The sequence below is a fragment of the Mobula birostris genome, chromosome 19 (genome assembly GCF_030028105.1).
Source record: "Mobula birostris isolate sMobBir1 chromosome 19, sMobBir1.hap1, whole genome shotgun sequence".
In the NCBI taxonomy this organism is placed as follows: domain Eukaryota; kingdom Metazoa; phylum Chordata; class Chondrichthyes; order Myliobatiformes; family Myliobatidae; genus Mobula; species Mobula birostris.
The window spans coordinates 42,522,318-42,542,952 of NC_092388.1; the positions used below are offsets into that span (position 1 = coordinate 42,522,318).

At 38.7% G+C, this 20,635-nt stretch overlaps 1 protein-coding gene across 2 annotated transcripts in view; it reads left to right on the forward strand.

The window, feature by feature from the left end:
• Positions 1 to 20,635, forward strand: part of marchf6 (membrane-associated ring finger (C3HC4) 6) — a 77,811-nt gene that overhangs the window by 31,582 nt on the left and 25,594 nt on the right. The window contains exons 4-15 of one of the 2 annotated variants that reach the window (XM_072283512.1): positions 489 to 632; positions 9,264 to 9,336; positions 9,629 to 9,797; positions 10,357 to 10,561; positions 11,587 to 11,648; positions 13,346 to 13,378; positions 13,707 to 13,758; positions 15,996 to 16,072; positions 17,464 to 17,544; positions 19,271 to 19,339; positions 20,016 to 20,090; positions 20,489 to 20,623. In XM_072283512.1, coding sequence (XP_072139613.1) covers positions 489 to 632; positions 9,264 to 9,336; positions 9,629 to 9,797; positions 10,357 to 10,561; positions 11,587 to 11,648; positions 13,346 to 13,378; positions 13,707 to 13,758; positions 15,996 to 16,072; positions 17,464 to 17,544; positions 19,271 to 19,339; positions 20,016 to 20,090; positions 20,489 to 20,623 — 1,175 coding nt within the window. The remainder of the gene's footprint in view (positions 1 to 488; positions 633 to 9,263; positions 9,337 to 9,628; positions 9,798 to 10,356; positions 10,562 to 11,586; positions 11,649 to 13,345; positions 13,379 to 13,706; positions 13,759 to 15,995; positions 16,073 to 17,463; positions 17,545 to 19,270; positions 19,340 to 20,015; positions 20,091 to 20,488; positions 20,624 to 20,635) is intronic. The other variant, XM_072283513.1, reaches the window with a different exon arrangement.

The window sequence follows — 20,635 nt, forward strand, 5'->3', positions numbered from 1 at the left end:
GTGCTTTGTGTACAGTGCTGTTCAGGGAGTGCACGCTGCTTAAGGATCCAGGCTGATAAAACAGGAATCTGAAACTATATTTGAATGACATTTGCAGTCTTTTAATCCCCTTATGGCAACTTTTTGTTAAGGGTTTTATTTCTTTGTACATGTACTGCAAAGCTGTCTTGTTCACGTTGTATTTGTAGTGTGATTCCATCTGATATTGTACCATTACTTATTGTGTTTTCTAGTTCTCCCAAACCTTTGTGCACCCAGCACTGGCTTTCTGATGCTATAATCACATGTTCATGCCTCTACAAATTAAGTTAGGCTAATTATTTTCGAAAATGTTTGTGGCAAGTATCGAGGTATATTTTCAGTATGTTGCCATGTTGAATGTTGCATAAACTTCATTTTTTGCAAATTGCCTAAAAATATATAATTTAAAATGAGCCCTTTTTGCACTATGCCAAATTGATATTCTCAAAACATTTTTCTTTTTCCAGTTTATTCTCCAGATATGCCATCTAGACTACCAATTCAGGATATTTTTGCAGGACTGGTTACAAGTATTGGTACAGCAATAAGATACTGGTTCCATTACACATTGGTGGCCTTTGCATGGCTGGGAGTTGTACCTCTTACAGCATGTAAGTACATCCCTATGCTTGGTGGTCCCGAATTATTATCATTTCAAGTTTTAGAAAAATCATGCAATGCCTTTTCTTTTACTTTTCTATTGTCATGATTTGTTTACTTTAGCCCTCGTACTGAACTATTTTCAAATTGTAAGCTCAAAATTAAGATGCTGCCAATTAAAATGTGTTGAGGAAGATCCATATTTTTATGCAGTTGTTCAGCTTTGGAGGAAGTAACTTATCCCACTCTGCCTCAGAGTCATACAACAAAGAATCAGGCCCTTCAAGCTATTGAGTCTGTACCAACCATGAAGAGAGAGTAAAATTCCTTGCGTTATGTCTTGGTTGCAATGTACAGACATGTGAATTTATAAGTTTAACAGGTTGTAGAAAGAAGCTGTCCCATAGCTGTTGGTCCTGGCTTTAATGCTATGGTACTGTCTGCCAGATGGAAGCAGCTGAAACAGATTATGGTTGGTGTGACTGGTGTCCTGGATGATGTTCCAAGCCTTCTTTCTGTACCAGCTGCTCTAAATGTCCTAAGTGGAGGGAAGTTCATGTGCACAGGTGTGATGGGCTATCCCTACCACTCTCTGCAGTGCCAAGCGATCAATGTTGGTGCAGTTCAGATAGTCAGGATGCTCTCAATGGTGCCCCTGTAGAAGGTCTTGAGGATCTGGGGGCTCATGCCAAACTACTTCAGTCTCCTGAGAGGTGGAAGAGATGCTGTTGTGCTTTTTTTGCCACACTGCCAGTGTGTTCAGTCCAGGTGAGATCTTTGGTGATATGTATACCGAGGAACTTGAAACTACTCGCCCTCTCAACTGCAGACCAATTGACGTTGATTGGGGCAAGCCTGTCTCTGTTTTTCCTGTAGTTCACAATCAGCTCTCTAGTTTTTTGGACATTGAGGGAGAACTTGTTACCTTGGCATCATTGTGTCAGGATGTCTACCTCTCCTCTGTAGGCTGTCTCATTACCGCCAGAAATAAGGCCAATCAATGTCATGGCATCTGCGAATTTGATCAGCAGATTGGAGCTGTGTGTGGCAGCACCGTCATGCACAGTTAGCATGGATTTGTGCAGGTCAGGTTGTGCTGCAAGAATCTGATTGACTTTTTCAAGGAAGTGACAAAAATTAATCAAGGTAGAGTGGTGACAAAGAGAAAATCTGCAGGTACTGGAAATCCAAACAACACACACACAATGCTGGAGGAGCACAGCAGGCCAGGCAACGTATGCAGAAAAAAATACAGTGGATGTTTTGGGCCGAGACCCTTCAGCAGGACTGGAGGAAAAAGATGAGGAGTCAGAGTTAGAAGGGAGAAACACAAGGTGATCGGTGAAACTGGAAGGGGAGGAGGGGTGAAGTAAAGAGCTGGAAAGTTGATGAAAGAGATACAGTGCTGGAGAAGGGGGAGCCTGATAGGAGAGGATAGGCCAAGGAAGAAAGAAAAGGGGGAAGGAGCACCAGAGGGATGCAAGGAGATGAGGTGAGAGAGGGAAAGGGGATGGGGAAAAGAGAAGGGGGAGCATTAACTAAGAAACTGATGTTCATGCAATCAGGTTGGAGGCTACCAGGTGGAATGCAAGATGTTGCTGCTCCAACCTGAGTGTGGCCTAATCGTGACAGTAGAGGAGGCAACGGATGGAAATGGCAGAATGGGAAGTGGAATTAAAATGGGTGGCCACTGGGCGATCCCACTTTTTCTGGCGGATGGAGCGTAGGTGCTCCGTGAAGTGGTCTCCCAGTCTGCGTTGGCTCTCACCAATATACAAAGGGCCTCACCGGGAGCCCAGGATGCAGTAGATGTCTCCAACAGACTTGCATAGGGAGCGATCCCTGCGGAAGGCAGAAAGTTGGGGGGGGGGGGCGGGGGAGAGAAGTGCTTGGTGGTGGGATCCTGCTGGAGATGGCAGAAATTACAGAGAATTATGTGCTGGATGCAGAGGCTGGTGGGATCGTAGGTGAGGACAAGAGGAACCCTATCCCTGGTGGGGTGGAGGTAGAGTGGTGGATGTGGTCAATATGAACTTTGGTAAGGCACTTGGCAAGGTTCCCCATCTTACGCTCACTTAGAAAATCATGAGGCATGGGATCAATGGAAACTTTGCTGTTCGGATTCAAAGTTGGCTTGCCCACATAAGGCTTAGAATGGCAGTAGATGGAATGTATTTTATCTGGAGGTTAGTGTCTAGTGTTCCACATGGCTCTCCCTGGGTCCCCTGCTCTTTGTGATGTTTATAAATGACTTAGGTGAGTAAGTTTGCAAATGACCTGAAGGTCCATGGTGTTGTTGATAGAGTGGTAGGTTGTCATAGGTTACAATGAGACATTAATATGATGCAGAGCTGGGTTGAGGAGAGACAGATTAAACTTAATCTAGAAAGATGTGAAGTGATATACTTTGAAAGGTCGAACTTGAAGTCAGAGTGTAAGGTTCAGGCGCGATTCATAACCGTGTGCATGAACAGAGGGATCTTGGGATCTACGTCGATAGGTCCTTTAAAGTTGCCATGCAAGTTGATAGGGTGGTTAAGAAGATGTATGGTGTCTTGGCCTTCATTAGCTGGGGGATTGAGCTCAAGAACCATGAGATAAAGTTGCAGCTCTATAAAACTCCTGTTTGACCGAATTTGGAATATTGTGCTCAGTATTATTGTCTCATTATAGGATAGATGTGTAAACTTTAGAGCATGTGCAAGGGAGATTTATCAGGATGCTGTCCATATTAGAGAGCATGTCTTATGAGAAAAGCCCTGGCTTGCTTAATCTTTCCTTTTTGGAGTGAAGGAGGATGAGAGATGTCTTGATAGGAGTGTATAAAATGATAGGCATAGATTGAATGGGCAGCCATGGTAGAAATGGCTTTTACGAGAGGACATGCTTTTAAGGTTATTGGAGAAGAGCATAAGGGGGTGGATCTCGGTGGTTTTTTTTACTCAGAATAGTGAGTGCATGGAATTCACTTCTAGAAGTGGTGGTAGCAGGGGCAGATACATTAGGGACATTTAAAAGACTCAGATAGGAACATGGATGAAAGAAAAATGCAAGGTTATGTGGGAGAGAAGGGTTAGAATGATCTTGGAGTAGGTTAAGAGATTGGTACAACATTGTGGACCAAAGGACCTATACTGTACTGTTCTATTTTCTAGTATTCCTTTAAACTATGGAAAAATCAAAATGCATTTAATTCTGTATAACTTGCTCATATATACACAAGGTATATTAGTTTCTACTTTAAGTATTTTTAAAAAAAACATTTTAGATTGCTTTTTCCTTGACAGGCCTGATTTCTCTGGATTTGCCACTTGGAAACCTGTCTTTTTTTAAATAGCAAAAGGCTTGTCAGTGCTCAGTTCCCCCTCCTTGGTTCCCATTTGAGTAAACCTTTTTTTTTGCTCTTTTTTTTTTTACAAGGGGTGATTGATAAGTTAGTGGCCTAAGGTAGAAGGAGTCAATTTTAGAAAACCTACCATGTTTATTTTTCAACATAGTCCCCTCCTACATGTGCACACTTAGTCCAGCGGTCGTGGAGATACAGATCTTGGACCTCCAGAAAGTGTCCACAGCATGGGTGATTGATAAGTTCGTGGTCTAAGGTAGAAGGTGATGAGTTATACAGCCTTCGTTACATGCACATGCAGTTCAACTCTTTGAGTGATTATGCAGAAAGTTTGAAGTTAGTAACTCATCTCCTTCTACCTTAGGCCACAAACTTATCAATCACCCCTCGTACTTCCCATCATTATCTTATCATTAGGTGTAATCAATGGGGATGGAATCATATCATTTCCAATCTCTTGATTCTGTATTTGATGTTATGCAAGGTTAAATCCCTGGCTTAAATAGCTGTCAAAGCAATTTTAAAAAATAATAATTATTAATAATTAGTGTGGGCGAGGAGTGTTTGAGTTTGTGGGACATTGGCAGTAATAATGGGGAAGGAGGTACAGTAGCTGTTCCAATGGGATGGGCTCCACCTGGACTATGCTGTGACTAGGGTCGTTACGAATCTCATAACTAGCATAGTAAGGGGGTGTTCAACAGCTATGAAAAGTATAGATAAAGTAAAAGTGAAGGAGTGTGCAAGAGAGGTTACTGAATTCTCCAGAATAAAGAATAAGATAAAGTTTAGAAAGTAATAAGACTTTAACTTCAGGCAACATGGAGACAAAATTGAAAAGAAAGCTGGTGAATGGCCTGATTCTGCTCCTTGTTATGTCTTATGACTTGTGTGTCAGAACTCTTAAAATAATTTCAGTTGAAGTAATTTTTAAATGAAGTAAATCTAAGCTAGTTGCTATTTAGCTATTGTCAGCCATTCCTTTCCATGAAATAATTTGAACTGCTGATCATGCATCAGGTTTAACCAGGCACAGTCTCTCAGGAATTCTTTACCAGTTTCTGCAGAATTTGCTGAAAACTTAAGCTCTCTCACTCTGTGGAGTTCACTGCAGTCAGGAAAATAACATAAACACATCACGATAATATGAGAATATCTGCATGGAGTAGATAGAAATCTAGATGTTGCCTTTAGTCATGCAGGCTAATGTGTATGCAGTGTAAGGTGAAATCTAGCACTTACACCAGAAAGTGGCCTTTTATATATTGACGAGACCCGACGCAGACTGGGAGATCGTTTCGCTGAACACCTACGCTCTGTCCGCCAGAGAAAGCAGGATCTCCCAGTGGCCACACATTTTAAGTCCACGCCCCATTCCCATTCTGATATGTCTATCCACGGCCTCCTCTACTGTAAAGATGAAGCCACACTCAGATTGAAGGAACAACACCTTGTATTCCGTCTGGATAGCCTCCAACCTGATGGCATGAACATTGACTTCTCAAACTTCCGCTAATGCCTCACCTCCCCCTCGTTATTTATTTATATACACACATTCTTTTTTTCTCTCTCCCTTTTCTCCCTCTGTCCCTCTCACTATACCCCTTGCCCATCCTCTGGGTTCCCCCCCCCCTTCTTATTTCTCCCTGGGCCTCCTGTCCCATGATCCTCTCATATCCCTTTTGCCAATCACCTGTCCAGCTCTTGGCTCCATCCCTCCCCTTCCTGTCTTCTCCTATCAGTTCGGATCTCCCCCTCCCCCTCCCACTCTCAAATCTCTTACTAGCTCTTCCTTCAGTTAGTCCTGATGAAGGGTCTCGGCCCGAAACGTCGACTGTACCTCTTCCTAGAGATGCTGCCTGACCTGCTGCGTTCACCAGCAACCTTGTGTGTTACTTTCACCAGGATGTTTCTGCAAAATCCAAGCTTGTCCGGGTTCAGACATCCAGCTGAAGCTTGACACAGGATTATAGTAGTAAAGAACCATAAAATGAGGAAAAGTTGACAGTAGCTACTAGTTGTAGAACAGGACTACTGCACTTAGACGCAACCAGTGGTAAATAATTAACAGGGAAGTTAGAGGAAAAACATGTTATTTACAACTTGCAGGCAGAATACTTCACTCTTTGTAGCTTGGTATTGTGCACTGACAGAACCCTCCGATATCACAAAATTCTTATGGGTTGATGTGAGAAGCAATGTCACACCCTTTTTTTAATGAGCTGCATTCCCCCTTTATCACTTGTAAGGAGTCCTAGGTGAATGTAAACAACAGGAATTCTGCAGATGCTGGAAATTCAAGCAACACACATCAAAGTTGCTGGTGAACGCAGCAGGCCAGGCAGCATCTGTAGGAAGAGGTGCAGTCGACGTTTCAGGCCGAGACCCTTCGTCAGGACTAACGAAGGGTCTCAGCCTGAAACGTCGACTGCACCTCTTCCTACAGATGCTGCCTGGCCTGCTGCGTTCACCAGCAACTTTGATGTGTGTTCCTAGGTGAATGTAGTTGATTTGCTCAATCAAGTGAGTCATTAGCACAGAATCTTTAGCATAGCTTGCAGCTAATTACTGTTTGGAAGTGAGTGGACAGTATCAGTTTTCCAATATTTTCATTCAGTGTTTGATGTTATCCGCAGAATCAAAAATCCTGTCCTTCGCACGCATAATAAAATGTTTTCCAACAACACAAAATGATTTTATGGTATATATTGATTGAAGATTGGTGGTGTGGACAGTATAGAAGAACACTGGCAAAGGACAAAATGAGATAGAGATCTGCTGGAAATATGGGTGGAGAAATATCAGATGGAGTTTAACCCAGCCAAATGCAAAGTTTTGCACTTTGAGAGATTAAATGAAAAGGGACAGTACACTGTTAATGGCAAGACTTTTAACTATGTTGATGAGCAGAGAGATCTTGGGAACCAAGTTCATCATTCCCTGATAATGACTACGCTGGTTAATTAGGTGATAAAGAAGGCATATGGAATGCTTGCCTTTATTAGTGGAGGAACTAAGGCTATGTCCACACTGGACCGGATAGTTTTGAAAGCACCGGTTTCACGTTAAAAACGTCCACACCAGGCATTTTTGAAAATACCTCCGTCCACATATTTGGGAGAATCCCCTCCTACTGGGCATGCGCAGGACACATCTACAGAAAGCAAGTGAAGAGGAAACGGTGTACAGTTGGCCCTCCTTATCTGCGAGGGATTGGATCCGAGACCCACCGTGGATACCAAAAAACGCGGACACTCAAGTCCCTTATTTAACCTGTCTCAGTGCGGGTGGACTTTAGGACCCAGAGCAGCACAGGACCCGCCACCCTCAGTGTTTCTGTTCCGTTGACTTATAATACCTAATACAATGTAAATAGTTGTTATACTGTATTGTTTAGGGAATAATGACAAGAAAAAAAGTCTGTGCGTGTTCAGTACAGACACAACCATCGTAGCTCTTCTGGGAACGCTGATGCCGATTCTCCCGTGATCTTTAAGTTCTTGAGGCTGTAGCGCTTTAACATAGCCAGCCAGCCATCCCTAGCACTAACACTTTCACAAATTTCAGCTTCTTTCTGCTTTATTGTACAAATGCTCGATTCGTTCTTACCTACCTTACGGCCCACTTTGGAATGTGACATTCCACTTTTCAAAAGATCTAATACTTCTAATTTCTCAGTGAGAGATAATACTTTACGCTCCCTTTTAGCCTTCGAGGAATTGCTTTGACCATGTAATTGCTTTTTAAGATCCATTTTTTCACTGAAACAAAGTAGCAAACGAACGAGACGTGAGGCGAACAATGCTCGAACAACGAGTGATGGAGTGAGAACTTCCGGGGTTTTCCCGATTCGCGGTTGGTTGCATTCGCACATGCGGAACTTGTGGATAAGGAGGGCTGACTGTACTATTTCCGTTTCCGTGGCAGAGTTGTGCTATTTCCATTGGTCAAAGCCTAGAATACCTACAACCACAGTGAAAGAAAGTTTTCAACAATGTCTTCGAGGAATACAAAGAAAACCTCCACTGAAAAAAGCAGACCGGACTTCTTCGTTTGGACAGACGATGAAGTTGAGCTGCTTCTGCGAGTTACAAACGACTACAAAGTCAGCAAAGCAGTGGAGAACGTGGACTGGGAGTCGTGCCAAACCAAATACAATGACATCCTCGACCGCTATAAAGAACGCTATATGCGTTCAAGAAAGCAATGAAATGCCGCGCTGCCGCCACCATCTGTTCCGGCACATCATGACAGCGTTTTTAAAAAGGTCCGGTTACCCCGTACACACTACACCGCCCAACCAGTGTCTTCAGATTTAAACACTCTGGAGAGCGTTTCAGAAAAGCTCTGTTTTCGGGGGAGGAAAACACCATTTCAGTGTGGACGGAGAGTCAAAATGAAGAGAAAAAGCTTCGGTTACGGATTTATCCGGTCCAGTGTGGATGTAACCTCTGAGTTCAAGGGTTGGGTAGTTATATTACAGCTTTATAAAATGATGGGCTGCATCTGATTATTACATATTTCTGGAGAGGGTAAAGAGGAGGCTTACCAGCTTTATTATGCATGATGTGCCTGGATTAGAGGGCATGTGTTGTAAGGAGCAGTTGGACAAACTTAGGTTGTCCTCTCTGGAGCAGCAGTGTCTGAAGGAAGATCTGATAAGGGTTTCATAAAATTCTGAGAGGCGTAGTCAGTATCTTTTTCCCAGGGTTGAAATGTGCAGTAACAGAGGGCATACATTTAAGCTGAGTGTGGATAAGTTCAAAGGAGGTTTATGAAGTGAGTTTTTTTTTTAAATACAGTGGTTAGTGCCTGGAATACACTACCTGTGGTAGTGATGGAGGCAAATCCAATAAAAGACATTCAAAAGGCTCTTGAATGTGCAGAGAATGCAAGGATATCGGCATTGGGTAGGCAGAAGGGATTAGTTAAGTTGGGCACTTGATTACTGAATCAGTTCTGCACAACATTGTGGACCGAAGGGCCTGTTCCTGTACCATACATGTTGTATATTTTAAAGTTTAGCCAGGCATCAGTTGTGCTTATTTTACATACTTTACCTCTTTATTTTGTAAAAATGTGGCATTAATTATGTTGAGGTTTCTAAAATATTTTGTAATGTGTAAAATAACAGTCATCAAGAAATGTATGAGCTGTCTAAGTTATATAATGCTCAATCTACATCTTTTTATATTTAAAAAAATGTAGTCATGGGTGTAAAACATAAGATTAGAAAAAATATCCATTTGAGTGGCTGTACGTGATCTTTCCTTGACTCTTCCTGTTTTTCATTTAGGTCGTATCTACAAATGTTTGTTTACTGGCTCTGTGAGCTCACTGTTGACATTGCCACTGGATATGTTATCCACGTAAGTTCACGTCTTTCTCTTGATGAAGTAATGAATTGGATTAGAATGATCCAAATCCGACTTGCATGTCTCCATAATTTTCTGTTTTCATTACTGTGAAATGAAGTATTATTCAACAAGGCCCAATATTGCTTAAAAGTTGATTAGTTAAATGAATATTTGCAATTTACACTCAAGGTGTAGTGATAAATTCCAGCAGTTTGGTTATTTGGCCTTTAAATAGTTGGACTTAAGATTTCAAAATGTTTAATTATAAAACTGATTCTGTATCTTTATGCTTGATTATTTACAGAGAGAATTTGCTGGCAGACTCTTTGCAGGGTTGTTTTGTGGTAATGTGCACACTATGTGCATTCATTAGCCTTGTCTGGTTACGAGAACAGATTGTACATGGTGGAGCTCCACAGTGGCTAGAACAAAATCATGCTCAACCACCCAATGGAGTGGGGCAACCGAATGAGGTAGGGACTGTTAATTCCCCTTAAAAAGTTATTTACAAGAATAACAAAAAAGATTAGAAACTTAATGGAATTTTGTTTATTTTTTTTCACCCCACTCACTCTTGTCCATATACTTTCATCTTCCCTGTTGCTGTTCTAAAAGGTGCAAAGCTATTAGTGTATATGATTTTTATATCAATGCATTTTGCAAAGTATTTTAGATATGGATTGCTCTGCATGCTAACCCAAGCTGGATAATTATAAATTGTAGGCAGAAGCATGTATGCTGCTATTAGCATTAGTCATCGTCATATTTTGAGAGTAACCAGTAATTTAGTTCTGTTTTTATTTTTTTTTCTTATTTTTACCACTGCATGAAGGATGGTGTCCCCAAGTAACAAAGTTGTTGCAGCGAATGGAGCAAGTAATTTCCCTCTAGCTACAACTAGAGACTGACCAGGGATGTAAATCCTTGCACCAACATTTTCCCTTTCCCTCTATACTGTCCCTCTGAAAGTTTTTGTTTTTTTAAGAATTAAAGTTTTATCAGTGTAATTCATCAATAATATTGATCTGTCAGCCTCAAGCTGCACCAAATGCTCCAGCGGAGAATCCCCAGAATCCTCAGCAAGCTGAAGAGCCAGATGGAGATGCGGCAGCGGCTCCTGTAGTGGCGGAGAATGCCAACGTTCGTGCAGATGAAGGTGAAAACGAGGATGATGAGAATGAGGACGACGATGATGCAGTGGTTGAAGATGGCGCTGATGCCAACAATGGTGCTCAAGGTATGAATGGTAAATTTATGACCTGACTGGATCAAAGCTGAGTGTGAGTCCTTTTATTGCTTATGGAGCTATTGCAAAATTTTTTCCTCACATGTTCACAAAAGATTAATCAGGCGGCAGCCTTTTTGAGTTTATTCATGTAATCAATAATCAAAAACCAGTGAGTCTCACTTTTGTGTTTTAAGTGCACAATCATTGGATCATTAAATGTTTTACAGCACAGGAGGAGACTTTGGCTAGCTGTCTACCAGAGCAAACCACTAAATGCATTCCCTCCTCCCCCACTGAATCCTTGGAAATTTTTCCCCACCATTTATTTATTCTATTCCCTCTTGAAGATTACAGTGGAATTTGTGTACATCACCTGTATAAGCAGTGCATTCCAGATTCTAACTACACTACTACTAAAAACAAAAACAGTCCCAGCCTTTTTAATTGAAGCTTGAAACTGTAGTCCCTCATCCCAGTTACCATTCTCATGAATAGTTCTGGACTCTTGCTATGCTCTTCATGTTCTTTCTATATGAGTCAACCAAGATTAAGCCAGAGGATTTTTTGTGGGGAAATAAAGGTTCTATCTTGACCTATACATCTAATATTGTGTTTGTTATCTATGTATTGTCAGGTGCTTCAACAGCCTTTATCTCCTGGTCTGTATCCTGGATTTATTCCAGTTCGTTGCTCTCATCAATTAGCATGTATTCAGGATAAATAATATCTTTTCCTAGTATCAATTTTAGAATCTATTTTAATTGTTTGTAATTGTGAATCTTTACACATGAACTATCAGCCCTGTTCCCCTCTCCCCACATTAGGAGGGCATATCGTCCTCTGATTTTTGACAAAATGAATATAGCATAAGTTTTGGTACTTTAATATGCCTACTCTTAATCTTTATTAAACTCTACCATTCTGTTAGAATAATTGTTAAGGAAGGATTTTATACCAGAGAACTATAAAAGAAACATCATTATACAAGTGATTTTTGTATAAATGAGGAATTAAGATTGTATTTCTCTTTTCAGATGACATGAACTGGAATGCACTAGAATGGGATAGGGCTGCAGAAGAACTTACATGGGAACGTGTACGTAGTTTTATAGTTTCTCATATTTAGTTTTTAGAAGTTATAATTTCAGTCATTTTTATTCAAAAAAAGAATAAAACAAGTATTCATTAAATTAAAAATTCATTATACTAAAACATTTATTATGGGTGGCCGGTTAAAATCTGCCTTGAAGAACCAGGATGGATGTCTTTCTCTATAAATAGAGCTGGATCCATTTTATCTGTTCAGAAGGTCTGAAGAAAGTAGTACTTCATCATAAAAACATAACAAGTAGAGGCAGGAATAGTTTTATTTATCCTTCAAGTCTGCTTCTCATGTAATAAAGATTGGTTTATTTTCATTCTCAACACTTAACCGTCCCTATTTGTACATCTGTTAATGCCATTAATAATAAAAAATTCTCTATCAATTTTAAATGCAATCAATGGTCCCCCACAGTCTACAATAGGAAATTCCTTCACACTTTCTGAAGAAATTTCTCCTCATTACTATCCTAAATGGACTCCCTTTATTTTGAACCTGTGCCCCTAGTTTTAGATTCTTCAGCCAATGGAAACATTCTCTCCACATCTACTCTGCTTCTTCTAAGCTCTTAAGAAACAGAGCCTTAGTTTATTCAATCTCATCTTGTGCCACATCAGCCATCCCAGGAACTAATCTGGCAAATCTTGCTGCACTCCCTGTATAGCACGCTTGTCCTTTTTGAGAAGACCAAAACACCAGGTGCTGTTTCAGCAATACTCAACATAACTGCAGTAATGATAAGACATTTAACTAAACTATAAAACAATCATAATTAAATAAACTATATAGCTATAGTTATACATTAAAGTTCCTTATGAGATGAAAAAATGAGATGCTTCATGATGGCCTCTAGTCAACGATGCATTGCAGGCAGGTGTTTTTTTTAATGGGTAATGGATAATCAGTAAATTAAAGGAACTAACCTTATGGAGTTTCGTTGAATACCTAAAGCTCTAACTAGTATCCATTTTATTTTGGGTTCTTTGAGGAATTCTCCATTCAATATAATATAGGGGCGGTACTGTAGCATAGTGATTATCACAATGCTTTACCAGTGACCTGGTTCATTTTCCACCACTGTTTGCAAGGAGTTTGTATGTTCTCTCCAGGTGCTCCAGTCTCCTCCCACAGTCTGAAGATGTTAGTGGTCGGTAGGCTAATTGGTCATTGTAAATTGTCCTGTGATTAGGCTAGCACTAAGTCGGGGCTTGCTGGGTGGTGTGGCTTGAAGGGACTACTCTGCGCTGTATCTCAATAAACAAACAAATAATGATAGATTCAAAAGTATGATTTTCATTAATGTTAATTCAAAGTTTCTTAATTCAGATCATCCCATGTTTTGTCATTTATTAACTTGAAGTTCTCTTCTTCTTGGGCCCTTACCTCCTGGTGGAGCAGAGACCGTTGATGATCTCCTGTCTCCATCGTCCAAAGTCACCCGTGTTGGATTTCATCAATGTTTCTGTAATCTATTGTATTGACTGTACACAGGCGATTGGCCTGTACAGCTTCACCAGAGCCCTGTTGGCTGGCATTGCCCTTTCCATCTCTCACGATGGGGACATGGTGTTGAACTTTAATTTGAAGTAGTTGAATATAAATATTTTGGGGAAGAGGTGTGAAATTCAAAGGTTCAGAGCAGTATTGATTGATGTGCTGGATATTTAAACTTTTCCTCTTCTGTTTCACAGATGCTTGGATTGGATGGTTCCCTTGTATTCTTGGTAAGCTTAAATAGTTGCTGCTTTGTGTGAAATGAAATCAGTCATACCTAAATTAACTTACTTTGCACTGTGATATTTAGCTAAAACAAATTTCAGTATTTAACTCTGCTATTAATTTTGTGGCAGTTCATATTTTGAACAAGAAATTTAGTGAATATCTGTTTGATTTGCCAAAAAATGCATATGTGCATACATTTTAGATGCATGTTGATACTGATCAATAATGGATCTTATTATTTTGTTTTTAAGAAGGGTAAATATATTTTTAAAATCCTTAGAACTATAGTGATTGTTGATCTATTAACTGATGATTTTATTTTTCTGACAGGAACATGTCTTCTGGGTAGTTTCTTTAAATACGCTTTTTATTCTTGTGTTTGGTAAGTACCTCCTGAATTACTATTCAATATAATGATAAAATCTTTAAGATGTTATTGCATATGCTGTATATTTTCATGCATACATTTTATTAAACTGCTTTAAGGTTAGTATTTGTAACATACCAAAAGTAATTTACGATTCTTCCAGAAGTTGAATTATTGCTTTCAATTGCTATCATAATTTGCAGAGGCACATGTATACTAAAGAACTCTTGCTTTACAAGATCCAGATGAGCTGCTGGCTGAGTTGTAGCTTAAATTGAAATCTGAATTCCATAATGGAATGATTGATAAGCTCAACTTCTTTAGCAACTGATTTAACTTTGAAATTAATTGAACTATCCCACTAACAACTCAAGAATACATCATAGACAAAGGAGAATCATTTTAACTTCTCCAGCTTCCAATTTTCATGTTCCATTGTTTTCAAAAATTAGCAAAATACAGAACATGGTTAATGAGGTGGTGTTATTGGTTAATAATATCTGGGTCATGTTCTGAGTAAGTATATAAATTAGCCTAGGTGTCATCTTGCCATTATTCCTCTTGGTCATTCTGTGCCTTTTTTCTTATCTGGTTAACTCAACATATTATGGAGTTCTGTGACGACGGTAGAGAAGTGGTAAATCCAAGACTTGCTGCTAGTTTTGACAACTGAAAAATCGCTGCCCCTATTTTTCCCTGCAGATGGTTGGGGATTTTAAATTGTGAAAATTAGTCAGATTTACAATTATTTAAATTACTAAATGAACAACAACATGCTTTAAAATAATTATGACATTAAGCAAAGTCCAATTTTTTAAGAAGAACCTACTTTTGAAGTCAATGTCATTGCAGATCCCGTGACAAGTCCAATTCATCTCAGGGTCCGTGAGCTAATTCTACAGTATAACTGCTAGGAAAGCATATGATGTCAAGTAATGATACAACTAGGACTGATATGCTTGACCATGTGGACCATTTTGTTTTGTTTTCTAGCAAGTTCCCAATGGGAATTTGGTTTAGTTTACTGGAGAAGTGTTCCACAAATGTCAAACAATTTTTTGTGCATTTTGTCCAGTAAGATCGCATCAAAATGTATATAATTCCTAAGGAAGATACAGGGAGAATGATCTCTTAGCTGAGGAATGTAGAACTGTTGCAGCACAGGTTCAAAATAAGTGGAGGCCCTTTAGGATTGAAATGAAAAATTTCTGCACAGTGATGAATCTTTGGCATTCTCTACCATCAGTAGCTGTGGAGAAATAATCACTGATTCACTTGAACCAGATTGATCGATTTTCTTTTGTTATTAGGGAAATCAAGTGATGTTGGATTAGGTAGATTATGCCCAACTTGAAGATCAGACAGTCTTTAGATGAAAAGCATGCTGGTCAACTTCTGTCTCTTAATTTTACAAAGAAACTAACTTTCTGCATGCCTTCTTATTGGTCCATTGAAACTAGTTTTAATTTTAATTGAATTGGAATGTACATACAATTCAGAAATATGAATCGTGGCTGATGGTTTTTCTGCAACTTTATAGCGAAGGAATGGAGAATAGTCGCCAGTTTGTGATGTCTTAGTTCAAAAAGGCTAATTTGCTGTAGGTTGAAATAAAAGCACTAAATGTTCCCATATTAATTTGTTTTATGAGAGGTGCCTCCATTGACTTTTTAAATCAAGTGCCTATGAATGATTTCCCTCCATACTTTTAGTGAAGTGATTTTATGAATGTTATACAAATTTGTTTCTTTTGCATTTCATTGTGAGGATGAATCTGCCATTACTGTTTGACAAATTTTGTATACTCTTTAAGGAGTGCATTAGCCCCTTTTTTTTAATATTCTCAATTCTATTAGTCCTGCCACTGATAAGATGAATATTCTAAAATCTTGGCTCCTCTGAAAGGAAGAATGTTAGCTTTTAAATTAAATGCTTTATTTAAAAAGTTGTATCTTCAGCATTAATTATTCAAGGATAAGAAATTTCTTGTGATGGGTTTGTTGTAATGTTGCTATATCTAGCTGAATCAAATGCTGTCCAAACAAATGTTATCAAACCAGCAGATAGGTGAAACTTGTATCCTTTTAATAAGTTGATTGGAACATTTTATTCACCATTATTCCTCCTTCCTCTTTAATGTTTCAAAATAGCTTGCATTTTGTAATAGTTTAAGAAGACAACTTCTTTGGAACAAGAATAGAAAGAACAAACCCCAGTGCATTGTTCTGTAATACTGCTTTTGTACATTTCAGCATTCTGTCCTTACCACATCGGACACTTCTCAGTAGTTGGTTTGGGTTTTGAGGAGTATGTAAGTACCAACGATACGGTGCGTGTCCTATTAGAAGACTCTATATGAAGTTAGTCAAATTAGTAATAATGTAGCAGTATTGTGTGGTATTGATGTATTTGATTATATGAACCAAATTGATTGTTTTTATTTCAGTTAAACATACAGAGTAATCAAGAATACCTACTTAAATAACCTCTTGAAATTAGTTACCCATTTTAACAAAAATACCTTGATATATTTACCATTCTTTTGGAGTTTGGTGATGTACTTTTGATAATCCATCATTTTCCAAAAGCAAAATATTGAAGATGCTGAATCAGTGCCATAGAGGTCCACCCCCTCCCCTCCCTTTGGAGACCATCTTCCTTTTGGATGGGGAGAGGGGTAGCCCTTTATGGTGCTGATCCCCAGTGCTCTTTACCAGTTAAACAACTGATAGTGCCTTTACCATTATGAGCATTAATTTTTGGAAATGTTTAAGTTGTATATGCAGGAGTGTGAAAAATATCTGCTAAAATAGGATTAATCTTTTTTTAATTCAGTTATGAGCTGTGCACATCAATGGCCAGACAAGCATTTATCGTCATCCCTATTTTCACTTGGAAAGGGCTATTCTGATGGCTTTTGGCTTTCTGCATTGTTGCTTATTTTTATTAATGTAATTTATATTCATACTAATGTACGTCTCAGGAATCAGTTTAATTATTAGTATACATGGTTTAAGAGTGGTGAAAGTAATTAGTAAATGATAACTTGATCTGTGTTGCTTTTTTGCGAATGAATTGCTTTGCAGTGCTACTTTTTAATTTGAAATAAAAATTTGAAGTAAAAATCTGAATTGCAAATTTGAGGTTTTTGGTGACATAAATTTTCCAATCTATGAATGTTTTATTAATACAACTTAATTTAAATGATCTTAAATTTTAAAAAATGATTAGACATATCAGTGAATTGGTAAGTTTAAAAGAAGTACAGGAAACTTAGTAAATTTTAATGAAGGTTGGCCTTCACAGCCCGGTGAGTTTAACAGAAATATAGGAATTGGTGTCCCAACAAATGGGTGGAAATCTTGGAACCAGTACTACGGAGAGTAAATGTGGAGAATGAGAGCTGAAACTCAGTAAATGGAAAATATAAACATCTGTTGAGCCAGATGTTAAACCATCAAGGTTTCCAAATGGTCAGATTGCAGATTATCAGATTTTTTACTGGAAAGTTCTCTTGCTAACATTTTAATAAATTGCTTATCAAAATGTATCAAACATAAATAAACATCCTAAAAGCGAATTAGCGTTAGGAAAAATGTGTTTTGCATTTAAAGATGAGCAGTCTGTCAAACAAGAAAGATTGAAATGTATTTTAAATTTAATATTAAATATTTATGCAACTCAGTGATGGTAATCCACTGTACCAATTGTGTTTTTCAGGTTCAAGCCTCACATTTTGAAGGCCTGATAACAACAATAGTTGGCTATGTGTTGCTGGCTATGACTTTAATAATCTGTCATGTATCCTTTTTGTTTCCTCAAAGAAAATTTATTTTGAGTTCCCAGTATCAGCAAAGAATTCATCATAAAATATCATTTCATCAGCTACCTAGTTAAAGTTCCCACCAGTGCTGCAGTGATTTGGGTTCCTTTCCTGGACTAACAAATTGGGTGCTTCAACAGAGCATACAACAGGTTGAGGGTTTTTGAGTTTTTTTATATTTTTAGGATCTTGATATCACTGGAAGTGTCAACGTTTATTAGCCGTCTCTAATTTTCCTCAATAAGGTGACAATGTGCAACCTTAAACTGGCACAGCCTTTCCGATGAATCTGTTCCCTCCGTTTCAGGATGTAGACTCAGTGACTGTGAAGGATGGTGATGCACTTCCAAGGCAGAATGGTGTGCAATATTGGCAATGGTGTGGAAGTGCAGGTGATGAGGTACTTGTGTATCTGCTGCCACTGTCCATGAGAGGATCTCCTGTTTGGGAGGTATTGCTGGTATAGCCATTGAGCCATTGTGTTGTGGGATTGTACTCATGCAGGTAACTGGAAAGAAGTAGTTAGTTCTGCAGCACGTATCTTCAGTTCTACACCTGGTGTAATTAGTTTTGCTGTATTCATTGTTTGTGCGCATTGCTTGATATCTATTTGTGAGCTGTTGGTCAAATGGCAAGATGGTTCAAAACCTTAGAAACCAGGGTCTTCTACATGGACTATCCTCACCAACGAATGTTAACGTATGTATATAACCTCAGCACAGAGACTGAACAAACACAGGCTCCGAAACATGATCTCACTCATGATCTTTCTGAGGTCTCCCTTCCTCACATCACCTAACCCTTCGTCCCCCCCCCCCCCCCCCCGGCTAATCCACTATTCCACTATATCCTGCCCAATTCCATTTGCCACCTGCAGTTTCCCTACTTCTGCCTCCATGCCATCTCATTTGGTTCTTAATCCACCCCTCAGCTCCTTCCAAATATTTCCCTCCCTTTCTGTGCCTGTGAATCATGGCACATGACACCTGGGGCTATTGCCTAGCCCAGAAACCCCAGACCTATTCCCAAAAAAATATAAGTTCTGATGATAACTCAAACTGAATTATTATTTCCGCCTCATTTTTCACAGACATTACCCACCTGGCTTGAGCATTTCCAGCAGTCTATATTCCTTTTCAGATTTCCAGCATCCAAGCAGTTTGCTTTCAGGTGTGAACAGGCTACCCACTCTTGTTATTGATCTAAGTATCAAGCATGGATTTGGCATATGCAAATCTTCTGTTATTTCTAAATGTCGAGATTCTCAGAAACATTTGAAAGGTTTTGCTAGGATCATTAAAGTTATTTTTGGCTGTTGGCAGGTCTTGTCTGATCTGCTAAAATGACTACGTTGACCCACAAGGTCCTATTGTCTCACAATTCTTTGTCACTGAGGATCTGGCTGCTTAAAATAGGGATTAGTACTCTCAATTACATGGGGGAGCTTTAGGATCCCATCTGAAATTCTTTGAATTACCAATACAGTACATTCCTGCTGTGCTTATTTTAGTATTGTTCAGTAATTTCTACAGCTGCCCAGGAGTTTTTTTTTAAAGTTTTGGTTGATAATTGTTATGAAACTAAGATTGTTGCCCTAATTCCACTGTCTCCTTTTGTCCTTCCCATTGCTGCTGGGATACAAGATGTGAACAGTAGAATATTCACATCATGAAATATTTGGTTGTCTTGCTTAACTTAACTCAGGGGTTGGCTGCACTGGTGAAGTTTCAGAGATCCCGGCGTTTATTGGGTGTCTGCTATATTGTTGTTAAGGTATTGTAACCTTGGCCTAAAGATTGTAATTGTCTGTGGCTTTATATTTGAAATTAAGTTAAGTGCATTCTCAAAATAAGCAGATTACTGGCATATATATCTGGAAGCATTTGCTTCAATATACTTCGATCTTGAATTGTATATTGGAAATGTTTTGACTTGTGCAGAATATGAATTCTGTCATTGCTAATTTTGAGGGTTATTAGATTAAAATTAAATATAAATATGTTATTTAAAATGGGATTATTACTACTTGCTGTCATTAATCAAAACAACAGACTACTCTCATTTTAGAATGTGTTGAATGTACATTTTGGAGGAAGTTCACAACTGAAATAATTTTGAGAATGCTCAATGGATGTCCTGTCTCTGGGCTTCCAAATGAATAGAAACAGCAGTATTATGGAGAGAGATCTGATGCTTTTCCCGGAATCTTTATGTAGGGAGTCATCTAGCCTTCCTTTCGTGCCTCAACGTAAAGCATGATACAAAGTTAAAAATTCAGTTGATGTGTACCTTTGTATGTTTGCATTTTTTTGTCTTTTGCCATTGTGTTAGAGACTCTAATTTCAATATGGTGATTGGAAATGACAGAAAAAATGATTATGCATGTATTTTGGAATTATCTGAGTTTTCTTACTGAAGATTGTTGGTAATACAAAATATTTTCATTTAGGTATCTCTGCTGGTAGTTGTAGAAATTGGTGTGTTCCCTCTTATCTGCGGATGGTGGCTTGATATATGCTCACTGGTAAGTGTTTTTTAAATTATGGAATAGAAATCTGGTCTAGTTGATGAGCAGTGTGAGACTTTGAGAATTATTCTTATTTTAAAAATCTTTGAAAATGCGAAGTATTTAGGAAGAAACTAAATGTTCAATGTACATTTAGTGTTGTATTTGCTAGTGTATAAACATGAGGACATCTCATTGAGAACTAAAAATCTGAAAGGTTTAACAGAGTAGATGCTTGGTGTGATTTTTCAAACTTGGAGTCAAGAACTAGGGATCTTTAGATAGCGTGTTTCTCATTCAGAAAGAAATGACGGGAAAACCTTTTCAAGATGTTGGTATTTGATATATTCTTTCAGTGTGCTTTAGTAACTCAATTATTGAGTATGACATATTATTAATTCCAATCTGGTCTCTAGGAAATGTTTGATGCTACCTTGAAAGACCGCGAGCTGAGTTTTCAGTCTGCACCTGGCACCACAATGTTTCTGCACTGGCTGGTGGGAATGGTCTATGTCTTCTATTTTGCATCTTTCATTCTTCTACTCAGGGAGGTAAGTTAATCT